This window comes from Panicum hallii, chromosome 7 (genome assembly GCF_002211085.1).
Source record: "Panicum hallii strain FIL2 chromosome 7, PHallii_v3.1, whole genome shotgun sequence".
Lineage (NCBI taxonomy): Eukaryota > Viridiplantae > Streptophyta > Magnoliopsida > Poales > Poaceae > Panicum > Panicum hallii.
In genome coordinates this window covers 37,057,666-37,078,460 of record NC_038048.1, presented here as the reverse complement: position 1 = coordinate 37,078,460, position 20,795 = coordinate 37,057,666, and the positions used below count along the sequence as shown (strand labels likewise).

At 54.0% G+C, this 20,795-nt stretch overlaps 4 protein-coding genes and 1 pseudogene across 4 annotated transcripts; 3 read left to right on the top strand and 2 right to left on the bottom strand.

Annotated features, from left to right (window-relative positions):
• Positions 1-110: 110 nt before the first annotated feature.
• LOC112901389 (14-3-3-like protein GF14-6) lies at positions 111-3,583 on the bottom strand. Its single transcript, XM_025970298.1, has 6 exons — positions 3,430-3,583; positions 2,226-2,670; positions 2,067-2,145; positions 1,820-1,942; positions 599-715; positions 111-492 (listed from the first exon to the last, which is right to left on the bottom strand). The coding sequence occupies exons 2-6, from the start codon at positions 2,630-2,632 to the stop codon at positions 433-435; spliced, it is 786 nt and encodes a 261-aa protein (XP_025826083.1). The 5' UTR covers positions 2,633-2,670; positions 3,430-3,583; the 3' UTR covers positions 111-432.
• Positions 3,584-6,660: 3,077 nt separating this feature from the next.
• LOC112901387 (lysine histidine transporter-like 6) lies at positions 6,661-9,243 on the top strand. Its single transcript, XM_025970296.1, has 9 exons — positions 6,661-6,730; positions 6,886-7,016; positions 7,099-7,482; positions 7,600-7,993; positions 8,135-8,240; positions 8,341-8,432; positions 8,525-8,593; positions 8,720-8,834; positions 8,925-9,243. The coding sequence occupies exons 1-8, from the start codon at positions 6,701-6,703 to the stop codon at positions 8,816-8,818; spliced, it is 1,305 nt and encodes a 434-aa protein (XP_025826081.1). The 5' UTR covers positions 6,661-6,700; the 3' UTR covers positions 8,819-8,834; positions 8,925-9,243.
• A 1,111-nt stretch (positions 9,244-10,354) lies between these two features.
• Positions 10,355-12,178, top strand: LOC112898913. Its single transcript, XM_025967227.1, has 5 exons — positions 10,355-10,857; positions 11,077-11,170; positions 11,263-11,300; positions 11,393-11,528; positions 11,634-12,178. Exons 1-5 carry the CDS (start codon positions 10,540-10,542, stop codon positions 12,038-12,040), a joined length of 993 nt encoding a protein of 330 aa, XP_025823012.1. The 5' UTR covers positions 10,355-10,539; the 3' UTR covers positions 12,041-12,178.
• LOC112900731 lies at positions 12,170-13,312 on the bottom strand (annotated as a pseudogene).
• A 2,599-nt stretch (positions 13,313-15,911) lies between these two features.
• LOC112899084 (formin-like protein 2) lies at positions 15,912-19,443 on the top strand. Its single transcript, XM_025967419.1, has 4 exons — positions 15,912-17,744; positions 17,826-18,019; positions 18,119-18,354; positions 18,485-19,443. The coding sequence occupies exons 1-4, from the start codon at positions 16,234-16,236 to the stop codon at positions 19,148-19,150; spliced, it is 2,607 nt and encodes an 868-aa protein (XP_025823204.1). The 5' UTR covers positions 15,912-16,233; the 3' UTR covers positions 19,151-19,443.
• The last annotated feature ends 1,352 nt before the right edge of the window (positions 19,444-20,795 follow it).

The window sequence follows — 20,795 nt, the reverse complement described above, 5'->3', positions numbered from 1 at the left end:
ACCTCATCTTACCCCACCAAAGCAAAACATTCATCGCTGAGACGGGCCGGGAAAAAAAATTCGAAAACCCCAATCACCCCTGTAAAGAATCCAAAAAAGAACCGAGAGCATAGACCAGCAATTGACGCAGGACCACTCACAATAAACAGCGATGAAAAGGTAAAAATACAGAGTGACACCAACAGTTGTAGGGGCTTCCCAACCCAACCCAACCTGGCTCCAGTGTCCCTGTCCCCCACCTGCTACAAGTGGGGACACACCGAGGCCTTGCCCGGCAACATCTCATATGGGGGCCCCCAGATTTTCCCGACAATAATCATAGCACGGCTACAAGCGTCGCACCGAAGAAACCAGGGTCCAGATCACATTGCATAGTGTCATTAGACAGCAGCAAACACTAGCTACTAGTTTCTAGGGCACGTAAAGCCTGCTTTACTGCCCCTCGCTCGAGTCCTGTTTCGGCGCCTCCCTGATCTCCTCAGCAGGGTCCTCCTGCAGCCAAGGACAAGGAATACGTTTGTTCAGGAATCAGGGTAATTTTCAGGAGGATACAAGGAGTGTGCCGAGAAAAAATTAATGTTTGGGCCATGGGGCTTACCGAGATGTCGGATGTCCATAGGGTCAAGTTATCACGAAGGAGCTGCATGATCAATGTGCTGTCCTTGTAGGACTCCTCGCTCAGGGTGTCCAGCTCCGAGATGGCCTCATCAAAAGCCTGCAAATTGCAAAGGAGGGAACATCAGCATAATGTCTGTCGCATGTCAGTGATATTTCAATAAAGAACAAACTCCACATAACCGAAATCTTTGAACTGTACTTTACTTCAGAACATTGGACAGGATTTAAAACATTCAAGCACATGGGGCTAAGCTACTTTTGACAAGGTCACGTGCATTTCGATTGAGTAACATCACAAGCCGCATAAAGTCTACTCTCAGAAACAAAATTGATCAAGTATATACATATAAAAAGGCAGAATGCCAACATTGCTAAATACCCATCTTTGCAATAGGGCAAAGACACAACTGTCATATTTATGAGGTACTGAGGATACCTAAACCAAAACTTAGAACAAGCAATTTCAGCGACTGCAAAAGACAATTTTAATATTTGTTCTCCTAAAGTTACTTTGATGCAGATGTAAAGAATTTGTATAGCAGATGAAGGACAAATTGAAATTCGTGGCAGCTGATAGGCATACAAAGTAGGGGTCAACTTAAGGCAGATAACAATGAAAGGTTAGGTACACCAATAGTATCCTTTTCCTCGTGGGCACTCAGCACAACAGTTGACAAGCAATTAAAAAATGTTGTCTCCCAACAAACTGATTCCAAGAAATTTCCATTGTTATACAAGTCAATGACAGAATAGTAATGAACCAAAATGTTCGGTTTCCTGTCCCTATCAGAAAGTGTGCACAGACCTATCCTTGCATAAAAAGTGCACACATTTACAACAGCAGGTATGAAAACCAAAAGCAAATAGTATTATATATTAATGTAGTTTTCATATCCAATATATGCAGGGCTTCATACACAAGTAACAGTAATATAAAAGTGTCACCAAATGGGGTGAGCAGCATTTGAGTCTAGAAATGCAAAACAGGAGAAAAGGTAGCATAGCACATATGGTCCTCTAGTGTGTAATATTGACACACTAGTGTCTTATGGCCATTTTCTCCTTACAGCACAATTAGCAATGGTCTTAAGGTACATCATCAGCATATCATATAAAATAGACCAGGAATTTCGTACACAAAAATTCCACATCCACAGAAATAATATACAAACAATACATCAAGTGATGCAGAAAAACTAACCTGCTTTGCAAGACTGCAGGCGCGATCAGGTGAGTTGAGAATCTCATAGTAGAACACTGAGAAGTTAAGTGCCAGGCCAAGCCTAATAGGGTGAGTTGGAGGCAGCTCAGCCAAAGCAATGTCCTGATTGATGCACAAACCAGATGCTTTCAGTACATTATGTAATAACATGTGAAGTAAAGAAAAAAACCGCAAGCATGATGCTTCACCAAAAAAATGGACACTGGTTAAGGGGGGGAAGGTTCACCTGGGCAGCCTTGTATGCCACCATGGTACTCTCAGCAGCATCCTTTCTCTCAGCCCCAGTCTTGAACTCAGCAAGGTATCTAATCATCACAATTGAATCAGTCAAATGAAAACACAATCCCATAACAAATTTAAAAGTCTTACTACCCATCGGCGTTACCTGTAGTAGTCACCCTTCATCTTGAGGTAGAAGACCTTGGACTCAGGGGCAGTGGAAGAGGGCACAAGGTGGGACTCGAGCAGCTTGAGGATGCCATCACAGATCTTGGTGAGCTCAGTCTCAATCTTGCCACGGTAGTCCTTGATGAGTGTTACACGGTCCTCATTGCCTCGGCCCTCCTCCTTCTGCTCGATGGAGGAGATGATGCGCCATGAGGCACGGCGGGCTCCAATGACATTCTTGTACGCAACAGAAAGGAGGTTGCGCTCCTCGACAGTGAGCTCCTCTGAGTCAACGGTCTTGGCTACCTTCTCCATGAACTCAACCATCTCCTCGTACCTCTCAGCCTGCTCAGCGAGCTTGGCCATGTACACATTCTCCTCGCGGGAAAGCTCCGCTGATGCCATCTTACAATTCAGTTTCTAATTTTTGCAATGTGCCAAATCTGCAGAATTGTGAGAAGCAGTGAGCTAACATGTTCCACGGAAGATTCAGATTCATGAATATACTGGTCAACACTTGATTATCTGTGGCACTGGTACCATTGCTAGTCAAATTCAGACGGCGATTCTAGAAAGCGGGCAATCCCTATCAATTCCCTTGCGGCTCAAAGCATGGTTAACATTTTAAATCATTACCGTATAGCACAATTGCAAGCACGAAACAAGAAAATCTATTAACTGTGATTTAACCGTAAAAGTGAGTGCTACAGCATCTCCTTGGATAATTTTGTCTCCATATAAACCTCAACTAAACTTGATGGTAGAATATTTTGAAAGCTTGTGTATTCGAAAATTAGTTGACCCCAAGCTTGACACCTCGTCAAACCTAGCGAAGCCCCAGATCTGAAGAACTACGATCACGAACAAGCAATGGAAATACAATTTTCCAGCCGCTAAAACTGCTTATCATTCTATCAACATGCACACACCAGAATCAGCGGATGCAGGCTTTGACGGTTTCGCACGGTAATCGCGTCAGATCAAGCGGACATGGATCACCGAACTCGCCTACTCGATCTAAGGGGAGCCAAACCAACAGTAAGCGCGCCGCAAATCCGTGCGGAAACGAGAGTTTTAGGTGAGAGAAAAAATCCAGCAAAACTATAGCAAAACATCTGGGAACAAAGGGGATCGAAGCAGCAGTGATCCAACCAAGAGACGATGAGAGCCGAGAGAGAGAGGAGCGGGGAGCGGAGCGTTACCTCTGCGTGCGTCTTCCTCGTGCTCCGGCGTTCGAAATGGTGGGGGGGGCTTGCGAAGGGAAGAGGCGGCGCTCCCCTGGGGTAGAAAAGGGCTGCCTCCGAGTCCCTCTGCCCAATGGCAGCGCGCCGCGTGTCGGCACCACCGTGGCAGCCCTAAGCCTGGCGCCGCATGTGGTCATCTGGCCCCACCGCGCAGGCGCGGAGGCGCGGCCGCGGAGCCATCAAGGCCGTCACGACGTGGGTGGGGACCGGACAGCCTGGTCCACATGTCAGGGTGGCCCGCACGCGTCGTGCGACGGCCTGCCGGCGTGGTGGTGGGCCCGGGGCGCCCTGGTGATAAGCTCGTCGGGGCCTCCGGCCCCACGCAGCGACAGCCTGGACGCGCTGGACCGGAGGGAGGGGGCGGCGCGGGGGGGAAGGAAAAGGATTCTCTCTGCTCTGCTCGCACGGGGCGCAGGGCTCGTTGAGGCGCTGGTCCGTGGGCCCGCGAGGCTCGCTGGCCACGTGACGCCCCCCCTCCGTGCGTCGGGTGCGGGTAAAAACCAGCGTGCGAGATGGACTTGGACACGACAACTAGCCGCCCATCTCCATCTGTGCGGCGGCCCGGTCGCGGCCGTTGACGACGCTGTGGTGTGCCATTTTTGGTGGAAACTGCCTCTGTATTCTGTCACTGCCATGGTGTTTTGTTCCTGGTCATCACGTTTTTCTTCTCTCTACTAGGCAGCAGTCATACCGGATGAAATTGATAAGCAAAAAAATCTCCCTTTTTTATGTTAACAAACCTATAACCAAAGTACAAAATTACGCATACAACCGAACAGGGGGGGGATGATTGTGGTACATGTGATTAAAGATAAAAAATGCTTAGTTTTCCCATGCACCTAGAGACCCACCAAAAATGCTAACCTTGATGCTTCTAATATTCGAGAAGCTGAAGGAAAAAAACGCCAAGTTGGCTGGTAGAAAAATCAGCAATTGTTAGAGGGTCCCTGTCACGGTGCCCTCTTCCAGATATATTAGATGCCCCTTGCCCAGTCTCCGTTTCACAAAAAGACAGGAGCAACCAAGCTTGAACCTATTCTACTTTTACTTTCCGGTCTAATTTTACGGCTAATGATGGCCCACGCGCATCAGTTCTTTTACTCCGCTGCTTGCAGCGTTGCACCCAAATCACGTATGCCACCATTTGTCTTCTTCCATTAGGTCATAGTCCCGCTGCCCAATTTGGTGTTACAATGGCTAATACTTACTCCCTTTTTCCCGTTAGTGTTGAGGCTTCATCTATGTTGGACTGCATGCCACGACAATACGTCCACATACGAGAGTCAATTCTAAACACTAGTAAGTGCAAAAGATTAGTGTACTGGGGGAGGACATTGGGCAATCTGCTGGACTGATATGCTTGATCTCCTATATATATTGGTGTTTTATGTTAATCTCGTCTATTTAATCCATCACGCAATTCTTTATTTCTTTTGCATCGCTCAGTTCACAAGATGGTACGAACGCTGGGAAACAGCATAACTTTTCTGCATATATATACGATGATGAACTGAAAGATGAAGGGAGGTAGGGCTTGGAAACAGCACAGATATGTTTCCATTTCTGCAGGCTGCAATCTTTAGAGACTGTTTGGAGTGCCACCTAACCCACCACGGCACGTCACACTTTTTCCGCCGCAGGTGTGGCGGCTGTTTTGAGCGCCACAAGTTAGGCACGCCGTGGCGGGTTAGTCTGCACTCCAAACAGCCCCTTAGTCTTCGTGGTGCCATGGGGCGGCCTTGCGGTGCTTGGTTGCATTGGTTGGAGTAGTACCTATCCGTGTCCGGTCTCAACCCTAGGCGTCCATTTCCTCTCTAAAGTGAACAACGGGAACCTGACAACAGTTTTAGAACAGGGAAAAGCTTCCAGCCCAGAAAAGTTACAGATTTACATACGGTACGACACGTGCTTGCCCACATCTTGATCGAGCGAGACAAGAGGAGCGAACCAAATTTGGAAAGTGCCCAACGCTCACGCAGTTTGCTATCTCGTCCAAGTGCAAAGAGAGACGGAACCACATTTGAGGCCCATTTATTTTCAGGCCCAGCACGTTAACCAAAATTCAATGCCCAAACCCAAAACCAGAGGAGGAGGAGGGGCGCGCTTATTTTAGACGCTTTTTAAAGGGCGTTCGGTAGCTTTGAACTTTTTAGTAGGAAAGGAAAAGCAAAGAAAACGAGAGTAAATTTTGTTACCACTCATAGTAGTAGGCAGCTGTCCATATCTATACTCATCTTTTCTTGGTGATTCTTCCAGTGCTTTGAGAATCTTCAGCAGTAAAAAGGATTGCTCTAATCTTATTTTCTGCTAAGGCTCGGTGACGCGCGTGAGAGTACCGTGTGGGCACCCTTTATGTTCTGTCCTTTAGAAACGGTAAAGAATTCCTCCATCCTTTTTTCCAGTTCATCCGAGAGCTGCACATGTCTCTTGCCTATCATTCTCATGGCACTAACAGCTGCCGCTTTCTGCAGCACCTTTGTCATCAGAGGCTCAAAACAAAACACCATCAGTGCCCATGTACTTTCGAGTTTCCACTGAAAACTTCGTACTTGTACACAACAATTAGTTCAAACGCCGAGACCTCCTAACGAATCCGATCAGTACTCCTGTCAGTCCTGCCTCCTCTTTAGGTGTTTCACCAAACCCAAATCGTACTGCCATTTCGCTTTGCTCTCGCCACTGAACTCAGCTATCATCACCAGAATTCCCGTGCATCTGGACGGCGTAAAGCTCCTGGTTATTCAGACATAAGCAGCTAGCTCTCTGACAGATACATATCCTCTAGAAGCTTGCTAGCTCGTTCCGAGGAGTACGCATGGCCGACGAAAAGAATCCCAGTGGCAGTAGGAGATAGACCAGATCGATCGCCACTCTGATCGCGGATCGACTGTGCACGAGCTTGCCGGGACAGAGATTCCCAGGGATCAATTCGGCCCATTTCTTTTCCAACCGATATAAGCTTTCATAATTCGAGGATGAACCGAAGCCGCTCCTTTTGTTTCGGCACCTAATCATCCTTACCGGGAACCCTAATGATCTACGCCGGCTTTATGTCTGCAGTGCGGGTACCTAAATTCCGGGACTCCTTTTCCCCGAGAAAAATGGAGCAGGCATGATGCCCATTACCGGTCATGAGCTGCTATAAGTACGAGGCCTGCGATGCCCGCCGGATTGCGTATCCTGAGCTGATCAGGTGATCAACTGGTGTGTGCAGACCCGACGACTGGCCATGGTCTCCTCTTCGTCAGTTCTTCCCAAGGTCTGGGCGTGCCGCTTGGTGTATTGGACACTGTTGGCTCTGAATTCAGAGTGTTAACGGATACTAGATGCCTGCAGCTGCCTGCTAATTGTTCATGATGGACGTCCTGGGATGTTGGTTTTGATCGGATGATGTTGCTTTTTCTTATTTTCCAGGTCGTCGATGACGCGACAGATCAGTCCACCCCTCGCCGCGCCAAGTGGTGGTACGTGACGTTCCACAACGTCACCGCCATGGTCGGCGCCGGCGTGCTCAGCCTGCCGTACGCCATGGCTCACCTGGGATGGTAATAACCGACGCGCCACGGCCCGCCATGACCGTCGTCGTCCGGTGGCTCACTCGAGACCTGCTTCTTCTCTTGTCTCCAGGGGCCCCGGGGCGGTGGCGCTGCTGGCGTCGTGGGGGATCACGCTCTACACGCTGTGGCTGCTGATCCAGCTGCACGAGTGCGTCCCCGGCGTGCGGTTCGACCGGCTGCGCGACCTCGGCGCGCACGCGCTGGGCCCGCGCCTGGGGCCCTGGGTGGTCGTGCCGCAGCAGCTCATCGTGCAGCTCGGCTGCGACATGGTGTACATGGTCACGGGGGGCACGTGCCTCCAGAAGTTCGCCGAGTCCGTGTGCCCCACCTGCGCGCCGCTGCACCAGTCCTACTGGATCTGCATCTTCGGCTCCTTCCAGTTCCTGCTCTCCCAGTTCCCAAACCTTGACTCCATCACCGCCGTCTCCTTCCTCGCCGCCGCCATGTCGCTCAGGTGCATACTCCCCTACTCACCTAGCTTACTTAGCTGCGCGCGTGCGTGCATGCACCGGCATCGGCAGTGCCTGGAAAAATGTTGATCTGAACGGCGCGGCGTTACACGTACGTGCAGCTACTCGACCATCTCGTGGGCGGCGTGCGTGGCGCGCGGGCCGGTGAGCGGGGTGAGCTACGCGTACAAGGCCGGCACGGCGGCGGACTCGACGTTCCGGGTGTTCAGCGCGCTGGGGCAGGTGGCGTTCGCGTACGCGGGGCACGGCGTGGTGCTGGAGATCCAGGCCACCATCCCGTCCACGCCCACCAAGCCGTCCAGGGCGCCCATGTGGAAGGGCACCGTCGCCGCGTACCTCGTCACCGCGGCGTGCTACTTCCCCGTCGCGCTCGTCGGGTACTGGGCGTTCGGGCGCGACGTCGGCGACAACGTCCTCGTGGCGCTGCAGCGGCCGCCCTGGCTCGTCGCCGCCGCCAACATGATGGTCGTCATCCATGTCCTCGGAAGCTATCAGGTGATCAAGTACTGTTGATAAGTTGTCTTTGTCCATTTGTATGTCACTGAAGACGAAACTCGTGCATGGGCATGGCTGACACTCGACTCGAGCTGCTACTGGAACACAAAAAATAAACCTCTGAATCTGCAACATGGACAGGTGTATGCGATGCCAATATTCGAAACCATGGAGACGATTCTGATCACGAGATTCAGGGTGCCTCAAGGATGGCTCCTCCGTCTCGTGGCTCGATCGGCTTACGTCGGTATGAACTCGGACACTGAAATCTTTAATTTGCCTGTTGTTTGAATAGGATATCGTCATGACATCATGCCTATGAATCTGAATCATGGACGCCACTGCAGCATTCACGCTGTTCATCGCGGTGACATTCCCGTTCTTCGGCGACCTCCTCGGCTTCTTCGGAGGGTTTGGGTTCACGCCGACATCCTACTTCGTAAGCTGCCTTCACATGCTCCCAATGACCAAAAGTTCTTGGATTTAACCAGGTTACCAGCAGTGACTAAACTAGTTCCGTGACCTTCGCAGCTCCCCTGCATTCTATGGCTGAAGATCAAGAAGCCACCGAGGTTCAGCGCGTCCTGGCTCGCCAACTGGGTAGGCGACAACAGTTTTCCGTGCCGCTCTGAACTCTGATCAGGAGTCCATACAAAAATGGGAGAGTTCAGGGTCGAAACTTTGCTCTCTGGATGCTCACCTGTTTGGTCTGCGTTTCTTTGCCAGGGCTGCATCGTCGTTGGAGTCCTGCTGATGCTCGCGTCCACCATCGGCGGGCTACGGAGCATCATCCAGGACGCGTCGACGTTCCAGTTCTACTCCTGAACCCCGACGCCTGCGCGTACGTGACTGACATCAACCCCAACAGATCGTCACCCCTCGTGCACGCGGTTCTACTGTCTTCTCTTACAAGTTTGGGGTGTGGCTGCAGTCTGCCGGAACCGGGATGCAGAGGGCGACGCAACAAGCTGAAGCTCGCCAAGGCGTTAAGTTTCTACAGATGATGATACCAGATCGTTGTCCTCATCTTGCTTCAACCGTCACGGCGTGGCCGAAAAATATGGCACAAATGAATCGGCGTGTGGTTCAGCGACGGGGCTTTTTTTACTGTGCTCTGAATTTAAATAAACTGTTGCAACATCTGCAAGGTGTAACTGAAGCATGCAGATGAGACGAATAATGTAAGCTAAAGTGAAATGCGAGTCCCATACGCCATGGACCTATCCTTAATTCGGCAGTGAAATTATCTAGAGTACACGGATCTGACTCCCCCTCACCTGATTCCTGAAGCGAAGAAGGACCCATCAGGCGCTTTATCCCTGCCCTTCTCCCGCTTGGCACGCGAAACCGCGACAATGGCGGCGCCACCCGCTGACCTACCCCAGTCCTCTGCAGCGGCTCCCCCTGCCGGCGCCGCCGCCCATGTCGCCACTCCAGCCTCGCCGAGAAACGTGGCCGCGAGGCACACGGGCGTTGCCCGGCGCCTAACACGACGCGCGTTGGTGTCCCGCGCCGGGGCGCTTGGTGGTGGCCGAGCGTCGGCCCACCGTGCCGCCATCCGCGGCCAGGCCCGCCGGCTTCGGCGAAGTGGCCTCGGGAGACGGATCCCACTCGAGCCCTGTGCTCCAGACAGCGTCGTGGGTCGTCGAGGCCGGTGACCCGTCGGGGTCATCTACGTACGAACTGGCGATCCTCGCCCGCCGCCTTTGGCCGTCGCGCGCTCTCGACGACGCGCCGTCGCAGCCGCGGCATCTCCTTTGGACGGGATGAGCTAGGGATCTGCGCGGGCCAGCGGACCGGCCCTGCGGCCGGGCGTACAAACCTGACGAAGGCAAGCGGGAGATGCGCGGCGACCGAGCGTGCGGAGGTTGGCGGCAACAGCGCGACCACACCGGCGGCGTGTCGTCGGAAGAAAATTTTACATATTGACCCCTGAATTAGATCGTGATTATTAGTCGCGACTTGGTCACCTAGTATTTATATTTACACCTCTGATTTGGATCGCGATCAAACCGCGATCCAAACCCCGATTAATAATCACGATCCGATTATTTGCATTTAGAGCCCTACTTTGGTTCTGAATATTTCCATATAGCCCCATAGTTAGACGGACCCTCCTGTCTCCTGGGCTCCCGCCGCCCGCCGCCGCCGTCGTCCCCGCCGGAATCGCTAGTCTCCGTGCCACCAACCTCCCAATCATGCCCTAGAAGTCTAGAACCAACTGGCTGCCGACTCATCTGGCTCACGCCGCAAGGACCCGAGTAACAAGTCAGGCGCGCGCTCGATTCGCCGGTCGCCGCGGCGGAGAGAAGCAGCCGGCGATCCAGCTCACGCAGCCCGGCGGCCGGGTATGGCAGCTTGATCCGGAGCTAGAAAGCAGGGTCTGATCTGAGGTCACGAAATAGCCGGCGAATGGCGCGACCGTCAAAGGCCACGCGGCAACCTGATAGAGTTGCCTTGCTGGCTTGTCAGCTCACCAGCCACCAAATCGCGCCCAAAAGGAGCTTATCCCTGCTGCGCCCCCGCGTGGCCGCGAGTCCGCGACCATGGCGGCGCCGCCCATTCCCGTCCTCTGCAGCGCCTCTCCCTGTCGCGTCGTCACCCGCCTCGCCCCTTCAGCCTTGCGGACCAGTACCGCGTCGCGGCCACTGGTCTTGTCCGGCGGCTGCCGCGGCGCACAAAGGAGCTCCGGGCTGAGGCGCTTGGTGGCTCGGCCCCCCGTGCCGTTCGCGGCCAAGCGCGGCGGTGGCCGCGGCGAGGTGGCCGCGGAAGATGGAGACGGCACGCGCTCGCTGCTCCAGGCGGCGCTTTGGGGCGCCGAGGCTGCCTACATACTCTGGCTCTTCCTCCTCCCTTATGCGCCGGTCCGTACGTGAGCTCGAAACGGGAATCTCTAATTTTGTTTCAGTTTTTTATGTCCCAAAATCGTTCTGCGTCTACCTTCAGATGTGAATTCTTGCTAGAACAATGTAAATATTATGGGCTCAAACCGCCGTCCATCTTGATGCAATCGTGTCCTGCCGTCCTGGGATATGAAATCTTGCAGAAAGTAGTCGTCTGTAAACTTTATCACCATCATGCAGGGTGACCCGGCGTGGGCAATCTCCCAGGCTACCATCAGCGACCTCATCGGCCTCTCGCTCAACTTCTTCTTCATCCTTCCTCTGCTCAACTCCGGTAAGCACAATTTCCATACGGTTGTATCAAGCCGTGTTTATTTACCAACGTTGTGGGCCTAATTCCTTTGGTGACCTTGCTGGGCAGTTCAGCTGGCGTTCACCTGCTGGAGTCGCCAGTGCTTCACCCTGTAAGCGGCTGATTATTCACGTTTTGTTGCGAGATGGTAATTCAGGTCGCTCACCCATTGCGTGCACTGACTAAGTTGTGCTGCTTGCCCAGATGGCAGAAGGATTGTTCAACTTTGTGATCGCTTGGACGCTGATGTTTGCTCCACTGCTCTTCACGGATTCTAGGAGGGATCGGTACAAGGGATCGCTGGACGTCTTGTGGAGCTTTCAGATGTTCCTCACAAACAGTATGCTCTCATAACCTCATGGTCTTATTGGCAACGCCTTTGCAGCCCATGGGTATAACAATTTCAGGTTGTCTAACAACATTTGTTTGTAACTCTTCTCTTCAGCTTTCTTGATACCTTACATGGCAATCCGACTGAATGACTCGGATACCGACCAGTCCCCAACTAGGTCACAATTGGGTTCAGTTATGGTGAAAGATGCACAGGTTGTGGGCGCCGTCGGCGGGGCGGTCTGCATTCTGTCCATTGTTTGGGCGCTCTTTGGCCGTGCAGATGCTGGTTTCGGAGACATCGCGGAACGGTGGCAGTATGTGCATAGTTACGTGTTCTCGGAGCGGCTCGCCTACGCGTTCCTCTGGGACATTTTCCTGTACTCAATTTTTCAGCCGTGGTTGATCGGAGACAACATTCAGAACGTGAAGGCAGATGCTACCGAGTTTGTGAATGTAGTGAGGTTCGTCCCAGTTGTAGGCCTGGTTGCCTACCTCTTCTGCTTAGAGAAAGAGGACTAGCTGCTACCTGTGTTTTTGTAAACTTCTGCGAACATTTGGATAAGCAGTAGAGTGAATCCTGTACTTGGTAGCGGCATTTTCTGAAATAACTTTCTTTCAGGGATGCTTTTTGAACGGGAATTCGTTCGGTAACCAAAATGCCACTGAAAAGAGCAACTTTTTTTTTCTGGTCGAACAACCTGGAGGACAAACATTACTTTCTCCTACACTTTCTACGACTCGAAACATAAGAAGACTACTGAGTTTTTCTACGACACAATTCTAATTGCCTGACGAGATGCCAACCATCGCGGTAGTCAGTGGCCAGATGCTTCAGAAAGCGAGGACTGAAACCAATGCCACAAAACCAAGTGCGACAGAAAAGCCATCGACTATCACCTTGGGCCCCCTGCTGTATCGTGGCATCTGGCTGCTCACCCACGATGACGGTGTTATACTTGGTGTCGCCGGCGTCCTCGTCGCCGGCGTGAGGGTCGATGCAGCTGTGGAGTTCGCGCTTGGGCGTGGAACGATCGCCGGCGGCGGCGGCGTTGTTCCATGCGGAAGAAGCCCTGCAACTGCAACAAGAGAGATCATCATCATCAGAGATTCAGAGAAAACTTTTCAGTGAGTTGTCAATCCCTGACAAGAAGGGGAAAAAACAATTTGCGAGCACGTAATAATGGAGATCCACACTTACGAGTATGATGGAAAAGGGACAGGGGCTCACCTGCGCAGGCGCCAGCGGCAGACGGGAGGTCGAGGCGGCAGAGCCGAGGCAAAGCCATCACGCGCGTCATGTTGACGGCGACGGGGGACGTGCTGGGGTTGCTGAGAGCCTGGCAGAGGCACTGCGGCTCGTCGTGCACCATGCTGCCCAGGTTGGCGCAGCAGGTGTCCGCTGGCGCGGCAACGGTGCCCTCGATGTAGGGCAGGCATGGGAGGAGGCGGAAGAGGTCGGTGCTGCAGGTGGCGGTGCTGCTGCCGGCCTGCGCGTGGACGCCGGCGACGGAAACCAGCAGCAGCAGCGCGACGCAGAGCGCAGGAGCCGGCGCCATTGGTGCTCGCTAGCTGATCCTTTCTAGAAACTTGAAGCAATGGTTTCTTGATTGGTTCTTGAGGTGGTTCGTGGTTGGTTGCGGTGGGTTTATAGCATTGGAGCGGCGGCGATGCACGGCAATGGCGTGTTCCACTTCCTGGGTTGGCGTTTGCCGTGAGCCTGAGCCGGGACCTGGCATCTGGCAACTGGCATATGCATGGAGGCTTGGCAGATCGGCGTGAAGCCCTCTGCATGGAGGGTGGAGAGTTTCGTGTGAGCAGCTGCAGTGTTAGGAGTTAGGATTCCATCGGCGGAGTAAGCAATGGCCAACGGGCATGCATGGCACATTAGCACAGGGATGGCGTGGCTGTACGCCGCCGGGTCGTGTTCCTTGTGAACCGGTGCCCGTTACCGGCAACTGGCATGTTGAAAAATGAAACTGCTGGGTGCTGATCATTCAGTCGATAAGCAAATTTCAAGGCTTCAACTTCAAAGCTGTATGGTTTGTGCTAGATGAGAGCCGGGGACAAAACAAATCGGCATGGCAAGTGAGACCAGAAATTGAATGCTCAGGTTTTATCCAACGTCGGAGCATTTCAAAGTTCCCCAATAAACATCTCCCAATAGCGTATTATTAGAATATTCCAATACTATTTTTATGAATTATTGGAAGAGATACTTTTGCAGTTCTTAATATCTTATCCCAATACAACTAATATATTAGAAGAGCTAAAAATTCTCTCTTTATTTGAGTGGGGTTGGGGTGAAATGTTAGGATAACCCAATAATTATTGGGAAAAGGAGAGGTATTAGAAAACTGCTAGAGCATATATTTTCCCCATATTGATAGTTTATTGGGGGAAAGGGAGATTGCTGGACTTCAAAATAAATTGGGTAGCGATATTAGATAAGTTTTATTAATTGCCAAATTTTGGCAAGAGTAATAACTATATTGCCAAACTCTTTGCAAGGCAAACTTTATTAATCGCTGCGATGATCACTGGGCTGTGCTTGTTTGGGTGAAAGCCCACGAAGCACATGCTTGCTTGTTGGGCTGCCAGGATCTCTGTTCGACGCTCAGCTGCGAACACTGACAGAGCCTGGCCAATGGCCACATTTTCGAGTGTCCTTTGATCATAGTCTGATTAATGCGTGATTTAATATGCTACCATGTCATCATGGTCGCCAACGCGATCAACCGCCGAAGTTAAAACAGCACTACTGGAAGATCAAAAAAAAAATCAACGGCACTACTTGGAAATGATCTTTGCTCTGCGGTACCAGTCCTCAGATCCGTTGCTTTCTCCCTCTTTTCCAGAGGACGGTACTACTGCTTCTCACGATCAGAGTGACAGAGTCCCTGGATTTCTGAAAGCGAGCAGATTACCTGCATCCGTAAAAAAAAAATTCTCTCGTTACACTTCGACATGTTCGGAGGAGGGAAATTGCTTCCTAGCAAAGCAAGAACACATCATTAAAAAAAGAGTGGCACGATAAGTAAGCAGTCGCTCACACTTGCGAATTGTGCCATCTCGTATGGCATACAGGTGGGAAGGCTAGTAAGACCATACACCGATACACGTAGGTAGAGGCAGGTCGATCCGGAGAAATCAGTCGGGGCTTGCCTCCAGAGTGAGGGTGCAGCCCTCCACGCTCAGCTGCGCCAATCAAGGCGGCAGACCGTCGGGCGATCATCAAGGCTGATAGCATCCTGCCTGCAAAACGCAAGGCTATCAATGCAATCAATGCCGAGGGCGGGGTTTGGTAACCCACCAAATCATGCAGCAATTGCCTGCTGATGCAGAGCCCAGCGTCGGCATCCCCTTGTGCACATGTCTTGCTTACAGTACCTGAGCTTCCCTTGGCTCTCAATGGAAGCTGAAGAGCAGCTGTGTGTTATAGCGCTCTGTTTGTGTCCTGCTTAAAAGTCTGTCCAAGCACACACTGTTGTTGACTACTCCTGCTTAAAGCTGAAGCTGAAAAGGAGTAACTAATGTTGCTGCATCAACGCGCTCATTAAACCTGCTCTAGAGGATTTTCTGTGCGTGTCTGGTTCCTGTTTTCCTTCTCGAGTGCGCTCACAGCGCCTTCTTTTGCTGCCAATTTCATTTGTCCTTTTGCCCCCCCCCCCCTTTTTTTTTGTCTCAATAACAACATGGATCCAGATGAACACGGATGGCTTGAGGCCCTTTGGCGGCACTCAATTCCAACCACACCCGGGACCCCATACGTGCTGCTAGATGCTCACCAATCCAGCAACACACAGGGCCAGGGCATGGTACAGTTTATATAAATACAACTCCTGACATCGCCGTAAGACCAATTCAAATGCCCGAGACCAGGAGCGTCGAACCAATGATTCATTTCCAGAGCACGGATGGTGGTGGTCGCCGGATGAGCAGTACGACGGGGGGTAATGCTGCTGCTGGGGACCGGTGCAGCAGCCTTGGGGTAAAAAACAAGTCTGCAGATCACACAACAAACATACAAAGGGACAGGTGAACAAATACAACAGGAGGGGACAATATGAAATGGTGTGAAATTCCGTGCCGAATCGTCTTTTTTACTGGTTTGACACCGAGTAGTAACGGGTCGTGTACAGTGTCGCATAAGCTGCCAATGGTGTCTACCTGATCTGATTTGGTAGTACTTGTAACCCTGAACTGAACACCTGCTTAACTAAAAACTGCAGGAGCAGTAGTAGCATTTTTCAGGGACAGCATGCCCAGGTAAAAATGGTAGAAATATGCGCCATTTCTTTTCTGAACTCTGAAGTAATACTGATCTGCAAATCTTGTTCTGAAAAAATTTCTGTGGAATTTTCACAATGAAAAATCAGCAATTAGCAGCACGGAGATAGTATCCAACAAGACAGAAGCGAGGACGCAGGTGCATGGACACAGTAATGCAAAAGCGCACGGGCAGGTACATGCAACAACAATGCCGTCACTGCGCTGCCGCGTGCACCTGCCCGTGCTCAGCGATTCCTTGGAGTGGCATTGACGCCTAGCTCTGCCGCCCGCGTACGTGCCTGGCTGCCGGCCTCAGCGATTTCTTGTTACGATTGCATCTCGCACAGCCTTCGCAGCTTTCTCCCAGAGCCCGAACCAAACAGCGCCCTCCTCTGATCTCCCACCATCGATCCATTCCGTCCCGGGCCCCTTGAAATGGTTTGATGCCTGCCGCCATGCCCAGTCCCACCCGACGCCTCCTGCTCTGGCTCTTCTTGATCGCGTGCGGCGCCGGTCTTGTCTTCTCGATCACCGGCAACGGTGGCAGGACGAAGGAAGCTGGCAATGGCGAGGCGAAGTTCAGGGTGCTGCGTGGTCTGGACACTCTGGGGCCGAGGCCGAAGCAGCGGCACGCCCATGGACGTGGAGTGTCTCCGGCCCCGGCTCCGGCGCGTGGCAGCTTGCCTCTGCTCCACAAGGACGCGCGGCTCCCGGTCCCCGGGAAAGTCGGCCACGACCACAAGAGAGGGAATAATGCCACGGCGCCGAGCCAGAAGAGCCCGCCGCACGGCGAGGGAGGCGATGGCGAGCGCGGGAGCAAGAAGAAAAGCATGCAGCTGGTCGTCGTCGCCGCGGCGGCCGCGCTGTCGGGGGCGGCGCTGGTGCTCCTCGCCGTCCTGGTGGTGTTCCTGACGTGCAGGAAGTTCCAGGGGAAGCGCGGGGGCGCCGACCTGAACGCCGGCACCAACAAGGTGAGCTTCGAGCCGGCGCCGGGCATGTTCTACCTGGACGCCATCAAGCCGTACCTCGACGACGCCGGCCGCGACGGTGGGGGAAAGGCGGCGCCGGAGATGGCGGGGCCTAAAGATGAGGAGCCGAAGTGCGAGGATGACGGTGGTGAAGCTTGCTCCGATGACGGTGCCGATTCGGTCCACTCCTCGTGCTGCTTCCACTCGTCGCATTTCTCCTACTCCGAGCTTACCAAGGGCGGCCAGGCCGACGGCGTGTCGCCGTCGCCCTCCGTCCGGTCGAAGCGACGCGGCACTGCCCCGGCGACGCCTTCGGATAAGAGCAAGGTTGCGAGTCCATATTCGCCGCTGGGCCCGCGCACGCCGAGAAGTGAGGATCGGGGCCGTCGCGCGCATTCCCCGAGCTCGTCGGCGTCCGTGTTGACATCGCAGTCGCTCAACGATAGTGAGCTCCATGGAACTGCTCAATCGGTCAGGTCTCTAAAATTTCAGAGCGGCAGCGCACGCCACGCAAAAGAAGCAGAAGCAGAGGCGGACACCGCGAGCTCGAACGCCGCAAGTAGAAAATCAGTGCCGCCGCCACCACCGCCGCCGCCGCTACCACCGGTGGTGGTAAAACCGCAGCAGAATGTTCGGACAAGTTGTGGTGGTCCGGCCGTCCCTCCACCGCCGCCGCCGCCACCTCCGCTGATTGTGCCACAACGACAGAACGTTCAGACAAGTTGTGGTGGTGCCGCCGTCCCCCCACCGCCTCCGCCGCCGCCGGCACTGCTAGTACCGCAACAACAGAATGGTCAGAGGAACGGTGGCACTGGCCCCGCCCTCCCGCCGCCGCCTGCGCCGTCGGGTCTGTTCAGGCAGAGCGCGCCTGTCGTCGGCAATAACGGCGCGCCGCTGCCCAAGCTGAAGCCCCTGCACTGGGACAAGGTGCGCGCCGCGCCCAACCGGCGGATGGTGTGGGACAGGATCCGGTCCAGCTCGTTCGAGTAAGTTTCAATCACCTTCCCCTGTGATCAGTGATCACGAAGGAATTCGAAATGGTAACCGCTGCGTGGTGTGCTTGGCAGGTTGGACGAGCAGATGATCGAGTCGCTGTTCGGGTACAACGCCGCGAGGTGCTCGGCGAAGCACGAGGAGGCCCAGAGCCGGAGCCCCTCCCTCGGGCACCACGTCCTGGACCCCAAGCGGCTGCAGAACATCACCATCCTGATGAAGGCCGTCAACGCCACCGCCGAGCAAATCTACGCCGCCCTGATGCAAGGTGAGTGCTCCAATAAACTGCCCCTGAACCGACGCATCTGGACAAGCGCGGATCTTTGACTCCTTTTTTTACACGGACTTCTTGGTCGTGTTGGTTCAGGGAACGGCCTGTCCGTGCAGCAGCTGGAGGCACTGATCAAGATGGCGCCGACCAAGGAAGAGGTCGACAAGCTCGAGGGCTACGACGGCGACGTCGGCAGCCTGGTCGCGGCCGAGAGGCTCGTCAAGGTGGTGCTCACGATACCGTGCGCGTTCGCGCGCGTCGAGGCCATGCTGTACCGGGAGACCTTCGCCGACGAAGTCAGTCACATCAGGAGGTCGTTCGAGATGCTCGAGGTAATAAGCGAGACAGAGCAGACGGTCTCGAGTTTCTCCATGAAGATGGCTGGTGTACTACTGATTTATTATCTCGTGATCGGATTTTACTAACGTCATTGCCCACGATGCTGTTCTTGTTGTCTGAAAGGACGCGTGCCGGGAGCTGATGTCGAGCAAGCTGTTCCTGAAGCTGCTGGAGGCCGTCCTGAAGACGGGGAACCGGATGAACGTCGGGACGGCGCGGGGCGGCGCCATGGCGTTCAAGCTCGACACGCTGCTCAAGCTCGCCGACGTCAAGGGCACCGACGGGAAGACCACGCTGCTGCACTTCGTGGTCCAGGAAATGATCCGGTCGCAGAAGCCGGCGGCGCGCGCGGCGGAGGCGGCGCCGGACATCGTGACCGGGCTCGCCGCCGAGCTCACCAACGTCCGGAAGACGGCGACGGTCGACCTGGACGTGCTCACCACCTCGGTGTCCGGCCTCTCGCACGGCCTGTCCCGGATCAGGGCGCTGGTGGGCACGGACCTCGCCGGGGACGAGCGGGGCCGGTGCTTCGTGGCCCTCATGGCCCCCTTCGTGGCACAGGCCGAGGGGGTGATCCGGGAGCTGGAGGACGGCGAGCGCCGGGTCCTGGCGCACGTCAGGGACATCACCGAGTACTACCACGGCGACGTCGCCAGGGACGAGGCCAGCCCGCTCCGGATCTTCGTCATCGTCAGGGACTTCTTGGCCATGCTGGAGAGGGTGTGCAAGGAGGTGAGGGGAACCGGCAGGGGCTGCCACGGATCGAATGGTGCCCCGAGCAACGTATGACGGATACTCCGGAAACGGGAAGGGAACAACACTGTAATTCTTGGTTTTGCGTTGTTCTTGGTCGTGAGGAAGGAACTCGTTTCAAAAAGGAATGAATTCGTTGTAGATCAGAAGCATAGCAACTGGCCAGTCACTCAAATCTGATGCTGCAAACCTTCTGCAACTAGGTAGCTTTTTGAGAATCTAGCAGGTTCAACGTGGAGATGTGTGGTTGGGTGAATTCAAACTTGGGATCGAGACGATCCCCGCACCGCCACACGATCTAAGCAGCACAAGTTGCCGTTTGTCTGTCTCCTCGTTTTATCCACATTTGTCTCCATGCGCTTACCTTTATGGCCCTGCGGAATTTGAATTCGGATGCGTTGCCTGCGGAGTTTCAGAGCGCCACGTTCAGTTCAGAACCCCTGCTTGTTTTCTCTGCCGCCATGTCTGCCACGTGCTCGCGCTCACCGGCTCGAGGAGCGATCAGTGCGGGGCCCGCTCGTGGCCGTGCGGGAGACCGCTGACCAGCAGTGCTGTCTGTCGCCACCCATATCTCACAGCGCGGGCCCAGTCGCGTCGGCCTCGCGACGAGACGTTGGGCCGCTGGTTTGGCCCAAACCCAGCAGTCAGCCTCGGTGAGCCGGCCCAATAGTTTTTGAACTCTGTGGGAGGAGTTCCCACTCCTTTTTTTTTCTTTTCGAAAACTGGAGTTCCCACTCCTTAGTCCGCCCATGCTAGACCTAGGGATTCATCTGTAAGGCTTTGGCTCAAGTGTGAGCCACTGTCCAAACCATCAGGCATCAGGCATCAGCCATGCGATCCTGAACTGTAGTTGTAGCAGCATTGGAAAGGCCTGTGCATGTGGTCCAAACCACAGCTTGTGTAAAATTGGGGGTGCAGCCGTGCAGTTCATGTGTGGAAGGAATGCCAAACCTTTTTTTTTTCTGAAACATAAAGAATGCCAAACTTACTACTATTTTTACACCCATGCTAATTCCACATCTCACTTAGAATGTGAGTAGAAGGCCAAACTTACTACTTTTTACATCAAGCGGTTTGAGAAAGCATCTTCTGAGACTAAATAAAACAAGGTCCAAGTTTGAAATAAAGCTGGACAACTGGAGTAGATCGATCGAAACAAAACAACGCAACGGCCTTCACCGTTACAACTTAAGGAAGCAGGCATTCCCAGTGCCGTCTGGCTCTCGTCTTGTCAACGTCGAGCGGCGAGGCAGAGGCGCCAGCACACTATACGGTAGCCGGAGAAAGCAAGGCGTGGACTTGTCCGCCGGGTCGCGGAAGGCAAAGGGCACGTGCGACGTTAGAGCTCATAGCTTGCTAGCTAGGCGGATGCTGGTGACCATGCTGATGACATCCTCGACGGCAAAGCCTGCCGCCAATAAACGAGCCACGTGCCCACGCACCGTGCTAGGCGGCCCGGCCACGGCACAGCACGCAGCAGACTCCCCGCCGGCGGCCCCGGCCCCGTCGTGGCGCCGGGGACTCCGGGTACGTGCTGTGCTACCGTGATTCGAATGGGGGATCGACGACACCGCTCGCCGTCGCAAGCATCTCCGTCACTCCGTGCCGCGTCCGATTCGTACGGGTGAATGCAATGTGTTAACGGCGGCCGGGCAGAGCTGTGCGGACGTACTCCTTTAAT

What these genes read in the sequence shown, in the direction of transcription:
- LOC112901389 (XM_025970298.1), bottom strand. Translation starts at nt 2,632, where the DNA reads ATGGCATCAGCGGAGCTTTCCCGCGAGGAGAATGTGTACATGGCCAAG. An exon ending in ATGAAGGGTGACTACTACAG is followed by an intron (nt 2,146 to 2,225) that starts GTAACGCCGATG and finishes TGTGATGATTAG; the next exon opens with ATACCTTGCTGAGTTCAAGA. An exon ending in TATGGACATCCGACATCTCG is followed by an intron (nt 493 to 598) that starts GTAAGCCCCATG and finishes CCTTGGCTGCAG; the next exon opens with GAGGACCCTGCTGAGGAGAT.
- LOC112899084 (XM_025967419.1), top strand. Translation starts at nt 16,234, where the DNA reads ATGCCTGCCGCCATGCCCAGTCCCACCCGACGCCTCCTGCTCTGGCTC. An exon ending in ATCCGGTCCAGCTCGTTCGA is followed by an intron (nt 17,745 to 17,825) that starts GTAAGTTTCAAT and finishes TGTGCTTGGCAG; the next exon opens with GTTGGACGAGCAGATGATCG. An exon ending in GGTCGTTCGAGATGCTCGAG is followed by an intron (nt 18,355 to 18,484) that starts GTAATAAGCGAG and finishes GTTGTCTGAAAG; the next exon opens with GACGCGTGCCGGGAGCTGAT.
- LOC112901387 (XM_025970296.1), top strand. Translation starts at nt 6,701, where the DNA reads ATGGTCTCCTCTTCGTCAGTTCTTCCCAAG. An exon ending in CTTCGTCAGTTCTTCCCAAG is followed by an intron (nt 6,731 to 6,885) that starts GTCTGGGCGTGC and finishes CTTATTTTCCAG; the next exon opens with GTCGTCGATGACGCGACAGA. An exon ending in GCCATGGCTCACCTGGGATG is followed by an intron (nt 7,017 to 7,098) that starts GTAATAACCGAC and finishes TCTTGTCTCCAG; the next exon opens with GGGCCCCGGGGCGGTGGCGC.
- LOC112898913 (XM_025967227.1), top strand. Translation starts at nt 10,540, where the DNA reads ATGGCGGCGCCGCCCATTCCCGTCCTCTGCAGCGCCTCTCCCTGTCGC. An exon ending in CCTTCCTCTGCTCAACTCCG is followed by an intron (nt 11,171 to 11,262) that starts GTAAGCACAATT and finishes TGGGCAGTTCAG; the next exon opens with CTGGCGTTCACCTGCTGGAG. An exon ending in AGTCGCCAGTGCTTCACCCT is followed by an intron (nt 11,301 to 11,392) that starts GTAAGCGGCTGA and finishes CTGCTTGCCCAG; the next exon opens with ATGGCAGAAGGATTGTTCAA.